General features: G+C 38.8%; 2 protein-coding genes across 2 annotated transcripts; one reads left to right on the top strand and one right to left on the bottom strand.

The window, feature by feature from the left end:
* Positions 1 to 1,847: 1,847 nt before the first annotated feature.
* On the top strand, positions 1,848 to 7,831 carry wdr77 (WD repeat domain 77). The gene is made up of 10 exons (XM_087801776.1): positions 1,848 to 2,138; positions 2,318 to 2,503; positions 2,576 to 2,717; positions 5,080 to 5,129; positions 5,228 to 5,298; positions 5,367 to 5,424; positions 5,496 to 5,567; positions 7,227 to 7,335; positions 7,406 to 7,474; positions 7,540 to 7,831. The coding sequence occupies exons 1-10, from the start codon at positions 2,054 to 2,056 to the stop codon at positions 7,676 to 7,678; spliced, it is 981 nt and encodes a 326-aa protein (XP_087657902.1). The 5' UTR covers positions 1,848 to 2,053; the 3' UTR covers positions 7,679 to 7,831.
* Positions 7,832 to 7,836: 5 nt separating this feature from the next.
* Positions 7,837 to 18,306, bottom strand: LOC148070212 (uncharacterized). Its single transcript, XM_087801775.1, has 5 exons — positions 18,139 to 18,306; positions 15,756 to 15,844; positions 13,211 to 13,301; positions 9,535 to 11,401; positions 7,837 to 9,471 (listed from the first exon to the last, which is right to left on the bottom strand). Exons 1-5 carry the CDS (start codon positions 18,215 to 18,217, stop codon positions 9,375 to 9,377), a joined length of 2,223 nt encoding a protein of 740 aa, XP_087657901.1. The 5' UTR covers positions 18,218 to 18,306; the 3' UTR covers positions 7,837 to 9,374.
* Between the last annotated feature and the right edge of the window lie 1,745 nt (positions 18,307 to 20,051).

Below are 20,051 nucleotides of genomic sequence, written 5' to 3' on the forward strand. Positions count from 1 at the left end.
TTGAAAGCATACTAGTGTCCAGGAGAACAGAAGCAGCTCATGCTTATATCATTGAATGTAATTGTTTGGTATTTCTATTAGGATTTTAGATTACAATAAAACATGTATTCGTTAGGCAATGACAATTTTTTGAATTAGCTAACATTTTTAATACACCATTTTAACGTGTTATGATTGGCAATCATGTTATATTCAAAGAAAAGTATACATTTGACATTGTTTCTTGGATATATATTTTTCCCACATTTACTATTATTATTGTTTTTATTTCATTGTTATGCCTGACATAAAAAGAAACAATTTATGAGGATTGCCTTCTGAAATGTTGTCTTGAATTTTTTGTTATTCGCTGTAAAGCGTTGTTTTCAGACCAGGGTCACAAAGCACTAAAACAACAAAACAATAAACAGTTAAAAATACATACATATTAAAAAACTTTAAAAGGTCAAGACAACACAGTGACAAACATAGCAGCCCCAAGATAATTAAGAAAAAGCCTGCACAAATAAAAAGGAAGTAGTAGAAGTTCTTGAAGTAGTCAGACTCTAGTTAGACTCAAATGTCCGAAATACGTCTATAAATGCAGGTGATGGGTCATAGTAGTTTGAACACATGATGTAATAATCCACGAGGACCCATTTATAATCCACCCTCTATGGACTGTTCTCTCTCCTGGTGTCCGGCAGAAGGTTCCGCAGTATCCGCTGAAGAACAGAAACATTCAGCAACAGCTTCTTCCCTCTGGCCATCAGACTGCTAAATTCTATATAACCTAGAGCAATGCATTATTTAAAACATTATTAATTTGTTCTATTTATACTATATTGCACTATTTTTTACTTATTTATTTTTATATTTATACTTTTATATACATTCATTCTATGCACTATTTAAAACATTTTTTATTTTATTCTGTTTATGTTATATTGCACTATTTTTAACGTAATAATATTGATATTTGTACTTTTTTATGTACAGTACCCTAGGCTGTGTTTTTTTTAACGGTTGCCCAGCAACAAAATTTCGTTGCCAGATTCACTGCTTTGTTTTTCTGTGCAATTACAATAAAAATAAGGTCTAAAGTCTAATCACAGTAGCTTCTTCTTTTGACAAATTTAGTCACATTTCTACAATTATAATGATTGCGGTCCACACCTGTAGAACCAACCGACTTTCATGATTTAATTTAATTTAAATATTTTTCATCATATCAGACAAGGATCATAAAGACAAGAATCAATATGTTTTATGATATTAAAACAATAGTTGAAGTCGACACTGTGGCAGGAAATGTATTTAGTTTGTCTTTAATATTTAGATCTGATTCTGAAAAGAAAGAAGTTTTACCAAACCTATCTTTTATTCCATCATATTTTAGATTAATTGTGTTGTTCAATCTAAGTCTAAAGATGTTCTTTATCTTTAGACTTAGATTGTATCATCTTGTTCTATCTCTTTATTTCTCTTTGTTCTTGTTCTTATTTTTATAAATAACTGCTGTATTGCTGTGTCTAATTGGAAAAAAAAACAATTTCCCGAAGGAGACCTCCTGAGGGATCAATAAAGTTCTACCTAACCTAACCTAAATGTATTGTGTCATTTTTAACCGAATCACTGTTTTTTTCTCTCTGCTTTTATGTAAAGCATCTTGTTAGTAGTGTATGTCATAAAGGTGCTATATGGATTATTATTACTTTTATTATTATTATTATTATTATTATTATTATTATTATTATTATTATTATTATTATACATACTTAGTATGTTTTTAAAATGTCCAGACGGAGGCGCTGCCGTTCATCTAAAGTGCGAGAAGAAGAACGAAGCAGGAAGTGCATCTTGCCCATGTGACGCCGCACATTTACTCATTCAGTTCCGAGCATCAACACTGTGACTTGTTCACACTGGTGTTAAAACGGTTTCAACTGAAAAAAGAAAGTCTCAGGACTTTTGCTCGTTGTTTCCGTTACATCTGTGACTCTAGTCTGCACAGTTTTACCCGCGGAAATTCCTTCTTCCGGTCACTGTAGCGCACACTTGTGGCGAGTCAACCATGATAAAGGAAAACCGCTGGAATGTTCCTCCTAACGCTCCTGCATCCATGGAGAAGCAGTTGTGTGCAGCTCAGTATCGTGCAGGTGAGCTCAACTGTAAACACGTGGTGGTGATGCTGCTTCTTATGCATACAGTATATACAGTTTTAATAAATGTAAATATTTAACCCTGATGTGCACATGAATAAAAACACCTGGTTTGATCAGAAGCTACTGGGCTGTGTGTTGTTGTCATCCTCTAAAGTCCTGTGTTCCCCCCATAGATGGCTCCTTGCTGCTCGGTGCCTCCAGCCTGATGGGCAGGAACTGGCAGGGGTCAGTATGGATCTACAGCAACCCAGAGAAAGCCCCCGGCGAGGAGTTCTGCAAAGCCGGCGTGCAGATGGAGGCCGGCGTGGCGGACGTCAAGTGGGTTTCCGAAAAGGGGGTTCTTGTGGCGTCGGACTCGGGTAAGAGAGGACGTCGTCGCTTGTGTGTTTTTGGGTTTTTTTCAGGATGATCTTAAGAAGGTTGTTTCACAGGCGCTCTGGAGCTGTGGGAGCTTTCTGAAGACGAGAGCCTCCTGGTGAACCGCTTCACCAAGCATGAGCACGATAACCTGGTCACGACGGTCAGTCCCGTCGCTGGAGGCACCGGAGCCGTGACCGGGAGCATGGACTGCAGGTGAGACTTGACTCCGCTCTACTAACATGTTTCTCATCAAATTAAAGAACAGAAAGATACACCTTCTTTTCTCCAAAAGTACGTTGTTTAAGTGCAACTAATGTGAAAACTATCCCGATTCACTCACATGGTCCCAATGATATAATTTAATAATGGGCTTCACCCTCATAACCTCTCGTTCGCTGATATTTCAGACAGATGAGAACTTTATAAAGTAATAACTTCAGAATAAGGCTGAGCAATGGATTGCATTTAGAAATGATTTGTTATTTAAAAGCAGAATGCCTCAGTCAAAATAATGTCAAACATGAGTGCACATTATTGCTGTCACGTGCAAACTCAACTTTGAACAGAAAAAGAAGAAGAACATCTCATTCAGTGTACCGTATTTTCCGGACTATAAGTCGCAGTTTTTTTTCATAGTTTGGCCGGGGGTGTGACTTGTACTCTGGAGCGACTTATGTGTGAAATTATTAACACATTATTACCGGTATATCATTTCACATGTTATTTTCACATAAACTGCAAGAGGGCGCTCTAGGCCTGTGTTGATCATTTCGACGTAGAAGAGGAGTTCTACATCCCGAGTTAGCGGAGTTGTTTAAAAGTGACACTGAGGATGAAGCTTTTATTGTATTTTAGTTATTTGGAGTTACACGGATGGTTTGGTAAACTTCTTGGCATGTTATTTATGCTATAGTTATCTGAATAACTCTTAATATGTTATGTTTACATACCAGGCACGTTCTCAGTTGTATTGTGTAACATACAATTATTCAGCCTGTTGTTGCCTCTATTCCATTTTTATTTTAAATGGCCTTTCAAGATGATGTCTGTTCTTGGTGTTGGATTTTATCAAATAAATTTCCCCCCAAAATGCGATTTATACTCCAGTGCGACTTGTATATGTTTTTTCCTTCTTTATTATGCATTTTACGGCTGGTGCGACTTGTACTCCGGGGCGACTAATAGTCCGGAAAATACGGTAATATCCACGAAAGTAAACATATTTACATTGTTGCTGCGCAAATGAACCTTTTGGCAACTATTTCTTTTCTAATCTCATCTCGTGAGATGGATGTGCAGAACACAGCGAGTCCATTCGTGGTTTAATTGTGGAGACGGCCACACAGAGATCATCCATTCAGACGCGATCTGTATTCATTTTCAATATATGTTCAGTGCAGAAAAAGTATTTTCCTACAGGTATGTGGAGCCAAATGTTTTTAAAGTGCGGTCACATGACGGCTCAACCAGTTCGTCCTCCATGCCAGGCTGACCGTTGATTTGCTGGCTGACTATGATGTGGTTTATATCTAATATAATCTTTATTTTCCGACACTGTAATCACATTGTACATTTACTGTCACAAGCAACTGTAAACTCATCTGCTTCTCATGGACGCTCTTTCTATCGCTCGCCCGTTCATTCATAAACTCGCACCCGGCGCCTCTCTCTCTCACTCTTAGTCTCACTCTCACTCACACTTTACGCTCTGCCTCATTCACGACCAGATTTACACTATATTCTCATTACGCTACGGATACCGGTATTTGTTTTACCAGTACTGTTACCAGTATGCGCTCGATTTAACCCAAGTGCTCTCTATAGTCTTGAATTTATGCATTACCATGTTTCATATTTTTAATAATTATGGCTGATTTCTTTCTGTATTTTATTTTTTCCTAATTTATTTGATTTATGGAAATCATTTCGCGACCCCCGCAGACTTTGGGGACCACTGGATTAGATGATTCAAACAACTGAAACTCAACAAATAAGTAAGAACAGGGACATGAAAAATCTAACGTCAGGCTTTAAATTAACCAGATAATTAACACGGATATATTAACACAGAGAATGATTGAAGCCGTCTCTCAAGGAAACGCGAGCTAGTTGAGTCACGCAGACAATAAACGCATCAGTCATAAAAAGTCGGACGAGGAAACGATACCTCAGCGCGTCGTTATGAGGAAACCCTGGAGGCTTAATCCCCGAGATTGAAGCTCAACACATAAAAATGAATGTGAAAGTTTGACGCCAAACCTTAACCGACCTCCGAGGTTCACCAACATTCTTTAGGTGCGTCCGCACTGTAACGTCTTGATCTACTTTATTTATTATTTATTATGTGATATAATTATTATTCACGTTAATATCTGATGCATGCAACGCATTCATTAATTTTAAATTGTCTAATATTGATCTTAATTTAATTCCTTTTAACATCATTTAACAAATTTTTGGAATATGTGCATGGTAGCGATTTTTAACATTCAAGAAAAATATGTTGTATCTATCAAGGTGTTTATCTATAGACAGGTGTGTGTTTGTGTCTCTTAAATTGAGTTTCTCTCTTTAGAATTAAGATCTGGGATCTTGGTCAAGAGTCTGTCGTCAACACATACCACGGTAGGAAACATTCATATCTATTTTTACCTTTTAAATTTGATATATTGTTAATTAACAAGTTTTCATTGATAACTGATGATCATGATCAACTCTTTCAGCTCACACACAGACGGTCACTTGTGTGGCCTGCAGTCCCACAGACGAGTCTCTCTTCATCTCCTGTGGTCAGGTAATGTCGTTTTGAATGTTTCTAGCGTCAAAAGAGTTTTGGTTTAAAGGAACAAACGTGTTGTGCAGGACGGTCGCGTGTTGATGTGGGACCGAAGGAAGCCGAGCAAACCCGCCTCAAAGATAGGTGAGCAGCCTTTGACCTGAAGGAAGAATGGAGCCGAAGTTTGACAGTGACTGACACTTGATCTCCTTCAGATTTAGAATCTCCGATCTCCTTCAGCACCACCGCAGCCTGGCACCCTCACCACAGAAGCACCGTCGCTTTCGGTAAGAATGCGCTTGATTGACAAGCTCAATCAAACAGGGGGCCAGAATCTTTTCGCTTGAGTCTGTGGGTCGAACTTTCTTTACAGGAAGTATGATTCTGGTTGCGACAACTTTCTTCTTGTAGTCCCTCTTGATGATCTTCCTGTTTGTCTTCTTTCACCAAACACTCCCATCAAATTCCTTTAATGCTTTCAATGACAGTTTCAATGACGGTTCTTCAGAAATCTCTGTAGTTGTTGACATTGAAAATCCCATGTTTCATATCTGAGATTAAACAATGTAGACATTGAAACTGGTTTAATTTAACTGAGGGAAATAATGAAGTCAATCCATCTCATTTGTTTTTATTTAAAATTAAATTTAAAATTAATATTTTCTAAATTGATGAATTTCTCTTGCACATAGTTTTATATTTTTAATTTAAAAAAAATAAAAATGCATTCTCTAAATTGATTCGTTTTTAATTTCAAATTCAATATAGAAATGTTGACAGTATTCTACCAACATTTTGTTTAAAAATAGAAATGATAGCCTGACTTAACTCCCTTGTATTTGACGCCTTTGGTTGACGACGAAGTTCTTGTAAAGAGCATTTTTGAAACTGTTAAAACTAAAAATAACGTTATCTGGCTTCATGAAAACAGGATATTAAATATCACACAATTTTTTTTTTATTCCCCTCTTTGTCTCTTTCCTGTCGCTCTTATTCTGTCCTTAGAAGTTCTACTGAAGTGTATCAGTGCCACAGGAATAATAAATAATTTAATTTAATATTTCAAATCTATCATTTTTTTGATTGAAACATTGTTTATAAATTTTCTATTTTATTAATAATCATTTAATTGAGTATATTGTAGTTGCGGGTTGTTGTCCAGTAGGTGGCGGGCCTGAGGGGCCAGGATTGTGTGTTAAAAAAAAGCCAAAAAAGCTCTGTGGAAAACAAAATGGGGTTTATAAAAATAATTGTATCTATATCTTTTTTAAATGTTTTCAAAATGAATGCCGATTTTTACATGTAGTGTTCTGATTCCATTCATTCAAAAATACATTCCCTAAATTCCATATTTTTAAATTAGGAACATTTTTAATTCAGTATAAAAAGTTGGTATAATAAAGTCACCAGACGATACCAAAAGAGTACAGAGCTACTTGATCAAATGTTCAGCCAATCACACGATGCGCAGACGATCATGTGACGACGTAGAAGCGCCGCCACGTGGATTCATCATGGCTGATTCCACAGCCTCTGTATTGTCTGGTGTTTTTTATTGAATTAAAAATGTAATGAATAGAAAATATTGAATTTTTATTATTGTTTTTAATTATTGGAATTAATCATACTATTTGTAAAAAGTAAAATATAACGATAATTAAAGACAAAGGAAGAAATGCATTCATTTTGAAAATATTCCAATTTTCCAACAGACTTTTTTTAAATAACTTTTTTTAATATACTAATTATTAAATAAAATAATTCTATAATGTATTTAAAAATAAATGACTCATTAAATATTCTAATGGTACTGATATGCGTCTATCATGCTAGTTACAATTAAACATTCTTTGACTGAGACAAAGCTCTTTAAATGTGCATTCAAATGTCACAAATGGACTATCATGCCTGAAATAAACACTAACTATGTCCCATGTTCTCCTCAGGCGATGAGCTCGGCAGAGTGACAGTGAAAGATTTGCAGGGAACTGAGCCGGCAAAAGTGGAGAACGTCCACAGTCGCAGGGTCAACGCTCTGGCCTTCTCCACACACAGGTGACTGCCTTTAAAACAACTTTTATCTCCATTAACAGCCTTTTATTTAACTCTAACTCTCCCCCTAAAGTTCCCCCCTGCTGGCCTCCATCAGCGACGACTGTTCCGTGTCCGTCATGAACTCCGACCTCAAAGAAATGTGAGTCCATCATCTTTCAAATATCGATCGATCGCGCAGGATATTGATCGGTATGTGTGTTGCAGACACAAGGATCAGCGACACAGGGACTTCGTGAGGGGCGTGTGTTGGCTGCAGGGCGGGTCCAACACTGTGACCACGGTGGGCTGGGATCACCTGGTGCTTCACCACGCCGTCGATCCAGGGGCCGGCGGCTCCGCTTGATCAAAGTCCGGCGCCGTCAATCAACACTCGACTGTTGCACAATAGATTCCTCTCTGCTCCCGAGTTCAGTCTACAGCACTGTGGAAACTCTCCTCACGTCATGTAGCATTTTATTTACAATAAAGTTCGTCGTATGCAAGACTCTTTTTGTGACATGGAGATTTCAAACTTTTTTTTTATTTTCAGATCAATGTCTTACATTTTCCAAACACAACAGAAGCAGAAAAAAGAACCACTTTCTTAGTAAAAACAATCATGTTTCGTTTTTTTTTTCATTACGAGGCAAAAGCTTGTTAAATATCTGGACTTTCTGTTGAACCGAAACAGCAGTAAAATGTACAAACCGTTATTTACATCGTGGAGAGTTAAAGTGACGACAAAACACAATAATTAATAAATATGAGAACGATCAAGTTTTGTTTAAATAGAGCTAGAGAATGAACCTGTAACAGTGATGTGAGAAGGGACGCCATTTAATTTCAGTTTACAGCGACAGAATTGGCACCGTGAGTAAAGCCGGTTAAATGCTATGATTAGAAACAACCTTCATCGTACACAAACAAAAAGCACAAACGTCCCTGTTGATGTCGATAAAATGGACTCAAAGTGAGTTTAAAAAAAAACAACAATCCTAATACTTTGTCAGGACACTTCCTGGTTAACAGCCATGTTGGTTTGTTCTAGGTTTTAGTTTTAGATGTAATCGCCTTAATGCAAACACTTCCTCATTTCTGATCAAGCATTGACTTCAAATGCTTGATCATAAATATGATTAATCGAGAAATATTGAGGTTGAAAACTGCGTCGCTTAGCTAGCTTGGTGCTTGTTAGCTGATGCTAGCTAGCACTAGCAAGTTTCTATTGCCTTTTATTAGAAGTTCAATGACGAAAAAAAAAAGATTTCTGCCTCAATGCTTTGATCCAATGCTCATTTTTGTCACTACCCCTAAGATTAGTGAATAAATTAGTTGAAAAATTAAAAACTAGCAAATCGGCGCTAGCTAGCATCAGCTAATAAAACTATGCTGTGTCTCAAATCGCTCAACTCAAAGTTAGTATTTTTAGTGCGTAAGTTCGTCTCAATTCTAAGTATGCGAAATTTAGTGCGCCATGCACACTAAATTGGCGTACTAAGCAGCAGTAGAAGGATGACACGTCTTCGCTGCTGATACCAGCTTAAGTATCTCGCGAATATTTTGATTCTCATATTTTTTATTTATTTCTTTTTCCAAACTTGCAAAACGTGCTGCCAGCAGGTGTCGATAGCTTTCAAACAGCTGGTTGAAATCATCGTTAAATAGAAGTAGAAGAAGAAGCTGTCACCTCAATTCCTGTTAGTGTGTAGTAGCAGTGTTTGATTTGAGACATACTATCTGTGGAGAATTTGCGTGTTAGTACGTACACTATCCTGATGCATACTAACTTCTAGTATACTAAGAGTAGTATGCGATTTGAGACACAGCACTCGATTCCACCTCCTTATTTCTGTGAACTTTACAAAGTTTAAACAATTTAATTTATCTAATCCGTTTACTGAGAACAACTGGGCCTTATCGGAATAAGGAAGTACGTGGACATCAGTCCATTTGGGTCATGCATCCTCCCTCGGTGGTTCCCGAAGTCACTGTGACTAGTGTCATATTTGACAAGTAAATGAAGTATGATTTGTTCTGATGTGTTATGTATTCCCGAAGCATTAAGGGTCTCCTTTCCTGACCAGCGTAATTGGCTGCTTTGTTCCCGGCCGCACTGTAAACGTCATCCCGAACTGTTGCGTACTGGACTGGGATTTGCTGAAATGAAAAAAGATATTTTAGTAAACGTTTAATTTTGTTTTTTTGCGTTTTCAGTCCTACCTGGACGTCTTCTTGGGTGTGGACTCTTGACTCTTCCTGGCCATTTTACCCTCCAGCTCTCCCATGTCCATAGTCGCCGCTCGAAGATAGCTCTTACTCGGCTGCGCTACCCGAGACACGACTGGGATTTTGTCGACCTCGTCGGACAAAGGGTTCCCCCATTCATCCGAGTCGTCCGGCTCCTTCATGGGGGTCATCTTTGTGTCCATTTCCAGCATCTTCTTCTGTAAGATGCTCAAGAGCGTGGCCTGACTGGGCGACAGAGTCGCTGGCAACTTGTTCGGGACCAGTGGTGTTTTAGTCGGCGCCTGTTGCTTCGGCCTGGTCTGCGTCAAATTCGATGGTAGTTTTGGGGGCACAGGGGGGGTTATGTTTGGAAGCGATGGAGCTTGAGGGATCGGTGTCGAGCGAACAACTGGTGTTGGTACCTTTTTAATAGGGGGGTCTGGCGGTCGGACAGAAGGAGGGGCCGCCATTAAATCTTCGAAATCGTCAAACTCTGGCGGGGGCGGAAGCAGCGGCATGTGGACGTCTTTATTCATCTCAGGCAGTGAGGGTTGAGACTCCAAACGACTTTGCTCAATAACATGATTCTTGGTGACCTCGTGGTGTGGACGTGACGGTGTAACAACTGGGTTGTTGGCTCCCGGAGCCTGATCTCTGACCTGTGGGGGGCTGGAGATTTTACTTAAAATCTCACTCGGAAGTCTACTCTCGGCATCGCTGGCTGACTGAGTTGTGTCTAGAGAAGTGAGTGAAGAAGATGAGCTTGATCTCGGGGTGATCGATAATCTATTGGTACTTGGGTCTGAGGGGTGGATGCTGGCTTTGAAGTCGTTCTCATGAGAATGAGATGATCTGTGTTTCTCTCGGTCTTTGGCAGCCTTCAGCAGAGCCAGGGGAGACGCAACGCCGCCCTCCTTGGACCCGTGTGTCTCCGTGGACCTCAGCTCACGCAGTTTTTTATCTAGTATGGGACTGTACTTGATGCCTGGGATGGCGGAGTCACTGCCGGGTGTTGAATGGCTTTTGTTTACGTTTAAAAGGTTCGCAGAACTTATCTCTCTCCTCTGGTGAGGTCTGCTTATCTCTGGGGGTGTGGACACTTTTCTTGGCTCTTTGACGGGATCAGGAGGGGGAGCGTGGGCGGGCGGGGGAGGCATCTCCTTCAAATCCTTTCCTTCGTACGGAACCGTCTTTGCTGGGGAAGACACACTGGGGGGTTTTCCATCCACCTGGACCAGCGTGGGAGAACTCGGTGAGCCAGAGTCCTCCAGGAGTAACCGCGGCTTTGGTTTTGCTGCATGACTGTCCAGTCCCCCGAGAACCGAAATCTTGGGTACATCGAAAACCTTTGCCGTGTTTTGGGGATTAAACGTGGACTGGGTGGGCGTATGCATGGGTGGCGGTGGTGCAGGGGTCTCGGGTGGGAGGTCGATGTTCATCACTGAGGAATTTCTAGTGGGCTTTGGGGGCGGAGTCTTGATGTTCTTGTTGGGGGGCTGCGGTGGGGCGAACCTGGGAGCCTGGGGGACCACGGCCGGTAATGGGGAAACTCTTGGAAGGGAAGCGCTGGAGCCGGTGGAGCAGGTGGACGGGGGCTTCGGCGGGGCCATCGGCGGGGGTTTTAGGTGGGACAGGTCCTCCCCCAGCGATGGCGCCAGAGGGTTGAATGCGGGAGCGGAGACCGAGGACGCCTGAAGAGCCGCCATGTCTGCGCTACTCAGCTCACCCAGGAAGTCTGGTGGCGGGAGGATGAAGGACCCAGGAGGCGGAGGAGCAGCCCCGGTGGGAGGAGGAGGGACGAAGATTTCATCCTCATCGAAGTTAAAAATACTGGATCCATTGGACATCCTCTCACCAACAGCTGTGAAAGTTAACATGGGAGAATCTTCTTTAATTTCTCTTCATTGTGCAATTTATATTAAAACCCTTAATAAAAAGGACTTTATGTCAACATTATCATCGATATTTGTTAAAACCCGATGGTGGCGATGGGATTTTAGGTGGGTAACTATTTAACCTGTCGCTAAGTTAATGATCTGGAGGAAAAACCACGCTATTTGACTTCAATTCAAATTGGGTACAAAGGTCACAACCGCACAATTTGGCAAGAGGTGTGTTAAACCTACACACGTTTATCTGTTTTTCTCTCAGGATTAGTCTCCCCTAAGGTTATCGTTCTCGTTCACTTTACCAATTATTAAAAGTCAATGTTATCATTAGTGAGGACGTGTCAGTCGGGACGAAAATCCCTTTTAATTTGAGTTAAACTACCTTAATTCAAATTGACACTGTTAAAACAAAACATGAACTTAAAGAAAGGGTCACTGGTGTGCTATGTTTCAATTAAATGAGAGGATACGAAAACTAAAAATGTTAATTCATTTAATTATACTAACTAATATAAGTTAAAAATGAAGGTGAAATTAACTAAATTCTTTCAAGTTAACCTACGAAGCGATAAGTACTCGCATCAAAGCAAATGTTCCTGTTTGTTCAACATACTTAAAGGCAGCCCTTTTTTTCCTGGAACATTTTATTTTAATTATATATCTTAAAACCCAGACCAGCTGAAAGACATAGTCTCCCCAGCGAGTCATGGGTCTACCTCCTGGGACTTACCGGTGGGGCTAGCCCTGACCACCTTACCAGGGAGGCTTCCTGGGGGCGTCATAATCCGATGCCACAACCCACTCCTCTCAACGTGGAGTAGCAGCAATTCTACTCCGTGCCCGTCCCAGATTACGTGAACTTGTGATCTTGACCTCCTTGAGCTACCACCTTAATCCAATTAACCCTGGAGCTATGTTGTTAGGGGCTTCATGGCCCTGGTAGGGTCACCCAAGGTAAGATAGACTAGCTCCTAAACCCCTTATGATGAAAAGTATCAATGGAGTTAAGTTTCAATTTCCCCGACACAGGTCACCAGGTCCTCCTATTGAAGCCAGGCCCGGGGGCGGGGCTCGATTTGTGGGCACCTGGTGGCCGGGCTTACACCCAAGAGGCTTGGTCGGGCACAGCCTGAATAGGAAACGTGGCACCCCCTTCCCATGGGCTTACCACCTGTGAGAGGGGGCCAAAGGGGTTTGGTGCAACGTGAGCCGGGGTGGCAGCCAAAGGCGGGGACACCTCGGCGAGCCAAGGAAACGCTCTAACACAAAACTGTCAATCAAACTCCAATTCCCTTTGTCCTGTCTCTATGACCCATTAAGTTAGCATAGATACTATGCAGCCTCAGATGTGTATGGATTGTTCTTGGAATTAGATAAGAAGCTTGTTCACAGCATCTACCCACCTTCAAGAACATTTACCTTTATTTGTTTGCTTTAAATGTTTACACAATGTCTGTGTTGGTAAAATTCCAGGTGACTTCAAGTCGCCCATTAGAGAGTCTTACTGTAAATGAGTAAATGGATATGAATATAGGAAGGAATACAAACACCGGTGGAATGATATTTGCTCCCATGAAAGCGAGCACTCCCTGTTTGTGAACATGCTCGCGAGTCCTTTAGAGTCCATTCATTGCTGGCGGATTGAGCAACTGACTGGATAAACATTTACCTGCTTCACGTTGTCTTTATCTGACTCGGGATGTTCGGGGTGCTCGACCGTGTCAACAACAGTGGCCCAGTTTTTTGGCCACGTAGCTCTTGAGAGATGGTAGGTAGCTCACCTGACCCGTTGGTCTTCACACCGTTGAGGGATGGGAGGACGGGGACGGTGGGAGTCGGGACGGCGAACCCTTGGAAACTGTCGTTCGTGGACTGTGGCCGAGAAGGAAAAAAAAAACATCAGCATCAGGACTCCATTAAAGAAACATTTAGGCAGCAATTATAGTCGAGAGTTCGAGAAGTATTCAAGAGTGAACCAACCAGTTCCAGAGTGCAGCTTAATGTTCCCTGCAAAAGTACAAATACTTGTATCGCTTCCCTTGTTTTAAGAGTCTACAGTCGAACAGTATCTCATCTGATCTTGTCCTCAATTAAAAATGCAAGCGTTCCACAATCCACGCGCTTGACTCATGCGACTCATGAGGAGAACATCGTGAATCAGAGGAACCACCTTCTATTCATCAGAATGTGGCCCTGAGGTTCTGTCGCCTTTTTTTTTTCCTTTTTTTTAAATATTTGTGTGTCTGAGAAACACTTTGTTGTTCCCGTCTGAGTCTGAACGTCACGCCGAGCAAACAGCCAGTGTTGACACAATACAAATTCACTAATCTAGCGTTGCCGCTTCTTGTCGAGCTGAAAACTAAACCAGAAAACATTAAGTCAGGATTCCCTTTTGGAAGTGACTCTTGTGCCTGTTCACCACATGATTAAAGGTTGTTTCCCTCTCACGGCTACAGTCGGGCAAATGATTGTCACTTTTTCCTTCTTCGTGCTGCTGAAATGACGCCGCACCGCAAGTGAGGGTGAGTCAATTCTGTTGATGTGCCACTCCCGACATGCCACAGACATTCACTGAACACTCCCAAATAATGAGGTGTGTGTGAACCGAAGCAGAAGATGATCCGTGTGTTTATAGCCATGACGATGGTTAGTTACGAGTGTGCGACTAACACCGGATGCTTCTCAATAAACGCATCTTGTCACAGCGACTGATGCATCAATGAAGCACGTTAGACCTTCATCAAGATGTTGCCATCTATATGGTTGTGTTATATTTGAGACTCTCCTGTTAAGTACCAACTATGTGTCGTGATGCGTGTATTTGTGTTTCTTAAATGGATTCTTTCAAGTGGCAAAAGATTAGCAACAACGATCCAGCGACATGTGTGACATGTTCGCGTCGGACGTTTCACCAGGATTCTTACGTAGCGTAACTCGATGACGTTACAGTTGCTTAACAATGTTGTTATCAGTTATGAGATAAGTTGTGTTGATGGTGAGGCGGTGACAACCGAGCAATGGTTCCAATCTATTTGAAATATATATTTATACAACCCTTATCATATCAGGATGTCTGTAAATAAAAGGTGGAAGGAAAATTGAGGAAATGCACGTCAGCGTATTTGAAAGTATTTATAGAAATAAATAAACGGTGGCTCTGGTGAGTACAATATAAACAGTATTTGACATACATTTGAATGCAGTAAAGAACAAAACTATCACTTTTGCGTTAAAGCATAGCTATAATCTTACTTTGATAGCTACAGATGTTTACCTTTAGTAAGCTAGTTACAGTTACACTTTATGTTTACTTTTCCAGCTACTGTTGTTATGTTTAATTTGCTAGCTTAAGTCTTTCCTGTTTACTTTGCTGGCAACAGTGCTTCCTGACAACTTTGCTAGCTACAGTACTTTATGTTTACTTTGTTAGATACGGTACTTTATGTTTACTTTGTAAGCTATAGTACTTTCTGTTTACATTGCTAGCTACAGTCCTTTCTTTACATTGCTAGTTAAAGTACTTTCTGTTTACATTGCTAGCTACAGTACTTTCCGTTTACAATGCTAACTACATTATTTCTGTTTACATTGCGAGATACAGTACTTTCTGTTTACTTGGCTAGCTATAGTATTTTCCGGTAACTTTGCTAGCTAAAATCCTTTATGTGCTAGCTTCTAGGGTGTGTATTGGCACGAATATGGCAATAAGTTACGTATCACGATACAGAGGCAATGATACGATATAATTCAATATATTGTGATACTTAGGAAACCACATAAAATTGGGTTTATTTTGGATAATTTAGTTGCAGGAAAACTATCATAGTCAACACACAATACTGTTCCATGCTTAACATCAGTTAAAATTGATATAATGCTAGTGGATATTGATACGGTATCGTTGAAAAAATAGTCACAATTTTGACGTGTATCATAAATTTCCTATGATCCTAGCTACAGTCCTTTATGTTTACTTTGCTAGTAACACTGCTAGCAAATACAGAGACCTGGTATCACACCTGAATTTGTAATAGAAATGCACTTAAATGTGTTAGTCTCCCCGAGAAGAGTCACAGAGATGCTAAAAAAAAAAGAGAGTCTTGCAAACATGACAAAAGACAAACATCCTCCATCTGTGACAACCTTAGAGCTGAATATTTTGCGATACATTCCTTTTTATACGAGTAATAAAATATTCTGGAGACCTAAGAGTCCAGTTTGTTTGGTTGTTGAATTCATCGGCGATGACTCACCTGGCAGTCACACCTGGGCAGCTGACTAATAGACTAATACTCAGATAAGAACACGCCGCACTGACATACTTACAGAGTGATGTTTGACTGTTGGCCGAGCTCTGACGCTGGCGGTACCCGACTCCAAGGTGGGTGCAGGACCCAGAATCACCTCCACGTTATCTGAGAAACACAAGATCATATTATTAAGGTGTGGAGGACATATTTTATACTAGTCTTTCGGTGTTGGTGGAAAATAAACATCGGTACAACCAGCAAAGAACATTAGCAGTAATAAATATATTGAGACAAATATAAACTAGTAGAAGAAACACTAATTATAAGTTTGGAAAGTCAACAAAACATAGCAACTTAGTGTTATTTAAATGTGTTTTTGCTTCATTTTAAAGTGGTTGAACATCAATAGAATAGTTTCCTCGAGGCGTCTTCCAGAACAGAATGTTCCCCACGAGGGTCGTTTATCAAAATGTGTCGAGGAATTGATCAGACAAAGTCATTAAGAATCCATGTTTCTTCTACAAATTCTCCTGTCAACATGTGAATAAGTGTCTGACGATAGATGGAGTCACATTGTCTGCGAGTTCTTTCAACCACTCGCTCTGAGCTGAAGACAGAAGAGCCGAAGCTTTGTGGCGTTTTTAAAATGATTATGTTCTGTGAGTCCTCGAGTTAGAGACGCCATCGTGCTGCAGAACTGCAGCGTCAAACCAGTTTAACCAAATGAAGGTTTCCTGAAAACACGCCTGCCAGATTTAAATAGTGGTGTTTCTCATGTTGCAGCTTTTGCAAAGCAGTTGCCCTGGTTTCCTGCTTTCCCCACAACACGAGGGAGAGTCAAGAAAAGATAAGAAGGTTGATAACAATAAGTTTTGTTATCCATCCTGTCGCCGAGTTTTCGTCATACTTCCTTATCCTTCTAATAAATAAAAAAAAAAACAGATCTACTCATCCGTCACTTCCACCACCTAAATATAGTCCCAGCTAGTCAGGGTTGAAGACCAACTGCTGTACAGTGTGGCTATGTTTTGGATTAAAAATATATTTTTCCTCATAAAGAACTGAAATGAAGTCGAAAAAATGTCTTTCAAAAGTATCTTATACGTTATTATTGAAGCAGAGAAGTAGTAAAACAGAAGAATGACTGTCATTTGTATCCAAAAAAAGTGAAATCTGCTGGTACAGTGGAGGATTGACTGTTTGTAAATCATCATTTCATTTTTTTTTGGCTTCGATTCTGGAGCTACTTTGTGATACACAATTATAATAAGCACGATTTACATTAAAATAAGACTAAATAAAATGTGATTATGTCCCGGACCTTTGATATAACAGTCTGGAAATTAAGAATATAATACTTGTCTCAAAAAATGTTTTTTTGCTCCTAATGCTGATGTTTCTTAGATGAATATATATGTATATATTGAATTTAAACTAAAATAAATAAAGAAGGGAGCAGTGGAAACTATTGAAGAAGACATTCAATTATTCATATTGATGTAAAGAATGCAATGACACATGTAACTGTAGCTTAACTTTAAATAGGACTTTTTTTTTTTTTTTTTAAAGAAATTATATTCTCTTTTTTCCATATTTCAATTTGTCCATCTTATTAATATTTCTTGTCCCACAGTAAATTAAAAGAAAAGTGAGTACATTGAATACATACAGTAAAATGTAATGACTTATTGTTGCATTTTTTAAGCTTAAATCGTGTTTATTGTGTCTACAAATTAAATTAAAAAGTATTTTTAGCTCCTAGTGCTGTGTCTTATATAAATATATGTTTATAATTTGGGATATTAACCTTGAATTTAAAATAAAAGAAAGAAGGATGAGTAAATCTTGAATAATAAATGTATTCTGTATACATTTATAATTACAATTTCTGTATCCTTTTCACTATCGTTATTTATTGTAATGTGTATAAATAATGTTACATCAGTTTATATTGTCTTTTGTGTTTGTTTTATAATAACGTAATATGTGTATAATAATTAGAATTATTATAACAATTCATATTATCATATGTGTAAGTGTTTAGAATACATTACTTGTAAAAATTGAAAGTGGATGCTGTGTCTTATATAAATACACTGTAGAAAATTAATTTTTAATTAAAATTGAATGAGTAGAAAAAGCAGGAGTGAAAACCACAGGAAAAGATGAATATTTCCAACTATTGATATCAATATAACGAAGGTAAAGACACTTATAACACGTTAAGATTTAATATCGATATTGACTATGAGCGAGGAATGTAACCTGTCAATTGTGACGTCACTGCTCCAGAGGTGAGACAAAGATTGATCCAGTGACAGATCAGACTTGTTACATTCAGAAATTACTTTTTTTAAATTATTATTATTCAAACGTGTGCCGCAATAAGAACTTTCACGTAAAGTTCTGAAACAGGTCCAAAGTTCGTGTTGTGATCGAGAGGTGTCAGTGAGACTCACCCATGTCCTTCATTTTGGTGCCAGCGTCGAACAGCGACTGGTTCTTGCGACTGAAAATGTTCCTCGGCATCTTCTTCATGGTGTCTGAGGTCCGAGGGCGACTTTAAAGCATCGTCGACGACCGGGACGTGGACCAGACTCCGAACACCTGACTAGACTGAACGATGACAACTTTTTTTTTTGGGTAGTCACGGAAAATGGAGTTAGCCCCGCCCCCTCCTTTCACTCTCCCGTCAGTCAGGTACAGGTGTAGGTGAGCCACGAGCCCACGACCTCACTTTGACCTGTTACAAAGGTACGATTTATACTTTTACTTTTAACTTGATATTGATTTTTTTCCCCATTTATTTTATTTTCTTCCATTTTTTCCCCCATGTAACTACTTTTTCCTAAAATACAAATAAGACACATTAAAAAAAAAATCTTTTTAATTTTCTGTTTTATTTTTTGATATAGTTTTATATATTCCAGTCTGTATTATCGTTTGTGTTAATTTTGAAAAAGTGTAGTATGTGTAAGTAAGTAAGTAAGTAAATAATATTTATTTATATAGCGCTTTTCGAGACCAGGGTCACAAAGCGCTTAGATAATCAAAAAAATACTCAAAAAAGTACATACTTTAAAGATCACGATGAGTGTCTAATAATAACTATCATAATTATTATTGTAAAAAAAAGAAGCATAAATGGCTGTAAAATAAGTTATTAAAGCCAAAATTCAAACATTTTTAAACAACACTCACATATAAAAACATACACAAATAATAATTGTAATAATTTTATAATTTGGAAAATTAAGTCTATAGTATGTGCGACGTGATGTAATTAGAAGTGTATGTGTGTGTTTGTACAAAACTCTCTTTTCATTGAAATATTAACATTAGAAAACATTCTTAAGCCCCGCCCACTGAAAACACCCTCTGGAGATGAAATCTTGTTTACCATAACCACACCCACTCTACTGCGATTGGTCGATCATTGAGGTTTGTCACCGCGTTTCATCAATCACAGAATTCTCCACTTACAAGGGACTTGTTGTATAAACAAAGCGTTGCTTTCAAATATCAGTCGTAAATGTTTTGTGGATGTATGTGAACTTGTGCTCGTACAGAAACAAGCAAATCATCATAAGAATTTGTCCGTATTTATGTTTTGGAGTTGATCCTGGTCAACTAGGAGGAGGCCTGGGGGCAGACCCAGGACAGGATATTTCTCCAGCTTTGAATGGGAACACCTTCAGGAGAGCTCACTAAGATCATGACATAGTAACTTTATATCATAAAAACAAGTATTTCAAATTAAATAATATATATTAAATTAATAATATTAATTAATATATATTAATATTAAATTATATGGAATTAACTTGTTTATTTGTATTAACAATAATATCCAATTTATTAAAATAATAATGTGGAAATAAAATTATTTTTATTTTTTCTCCCTCATTTTTAAATTTTTTAATTCATTTTTTGCTTGACTGGTTCTCCGTCAATATTTCTGCGGCCCTCATGAGGTCAGAGGTCATGCTTATGATGCCGAACAATTTGACTATTTAACTAATTTCACTCGCGAAAGAACTTAGTTTGAGGATTTGTTTTCTCTCTTCTTTTATTTCTTCTTCTTTATCAAGTGTTTTATATCATAATTTAAAAAAAATAATAATCCAATTATTTTATGATTTCATGGTACAACTACACTTTTATTTTGTGTTTGATTTTGTTACAAAACATTTGAAATATAATAAGGTTTTGTTCTTCATATCAGAATCAGAATCAGAATCAGAATCCTTTATTTGTCCTGCGAGGGGAAATTCGGTTTAAACAGCAGAGCAATATACAAACAAATAAAAACACCCAGAAATAAAATAATAAAATGAAAAAAATCTAAATAGAATAAAATAGAAATCTGCAC

Source organism: Callionymus lyra, chromosome 10 (assembly GCF_982586985.1).
Source record: "Callionymus lyra chromosome 10, fCalLyr1.hap1.1, whole genome shotgun sequence".
NCBI lineage: Eukaryota > Metazoa > Chordata > Actinopteri > Syngnathiformes > Callionymidae > Callionymus > Callionymus lyra.

Coding starts and splice junctions, on each gene's coding strand:
- wdr77 (XM_087801776.1), top strand. CDS start 2,054: ATGATAAAGGAAAACCGCTGGAATGTTCCTCCTAACGCTCCTGCATCC. Junction 5,130..5,227: donor TGTCGTCAACACATACCACG/GTAGGAAACATT, acceptor CAACTCTTTCAG/CTCACACACAGACGGTCACT. Junction 5,425..5,495: donor CAAACCCGCCTCAAAGATAG/GTGAGCAGCCTT, acceptor GATCTCCTTCAG/ATTTAGAATCTCCGATCTCC.
- LOC148070212 (XM_087801775.1), bottom strand. CDS start 18,217: ATGAAGAAGATGCCGAGGAACATTTTCAGTCGCAAGAACCAGTCGCTG. Junction 15,845..18,138: donor CACCAAAATGAAGGACATGG/GTGAGTCTCACT, acceptor TGTGTTTCTCAG/ATAACGTGGAGGTGATTCTG. Junction 13,302..15,755: donor CAACAGTCAAACATCACTCT/GTAAGTATGTCA, acceptor TCTCGGCCACAG/TCCACGAACGACAGTTTCCA.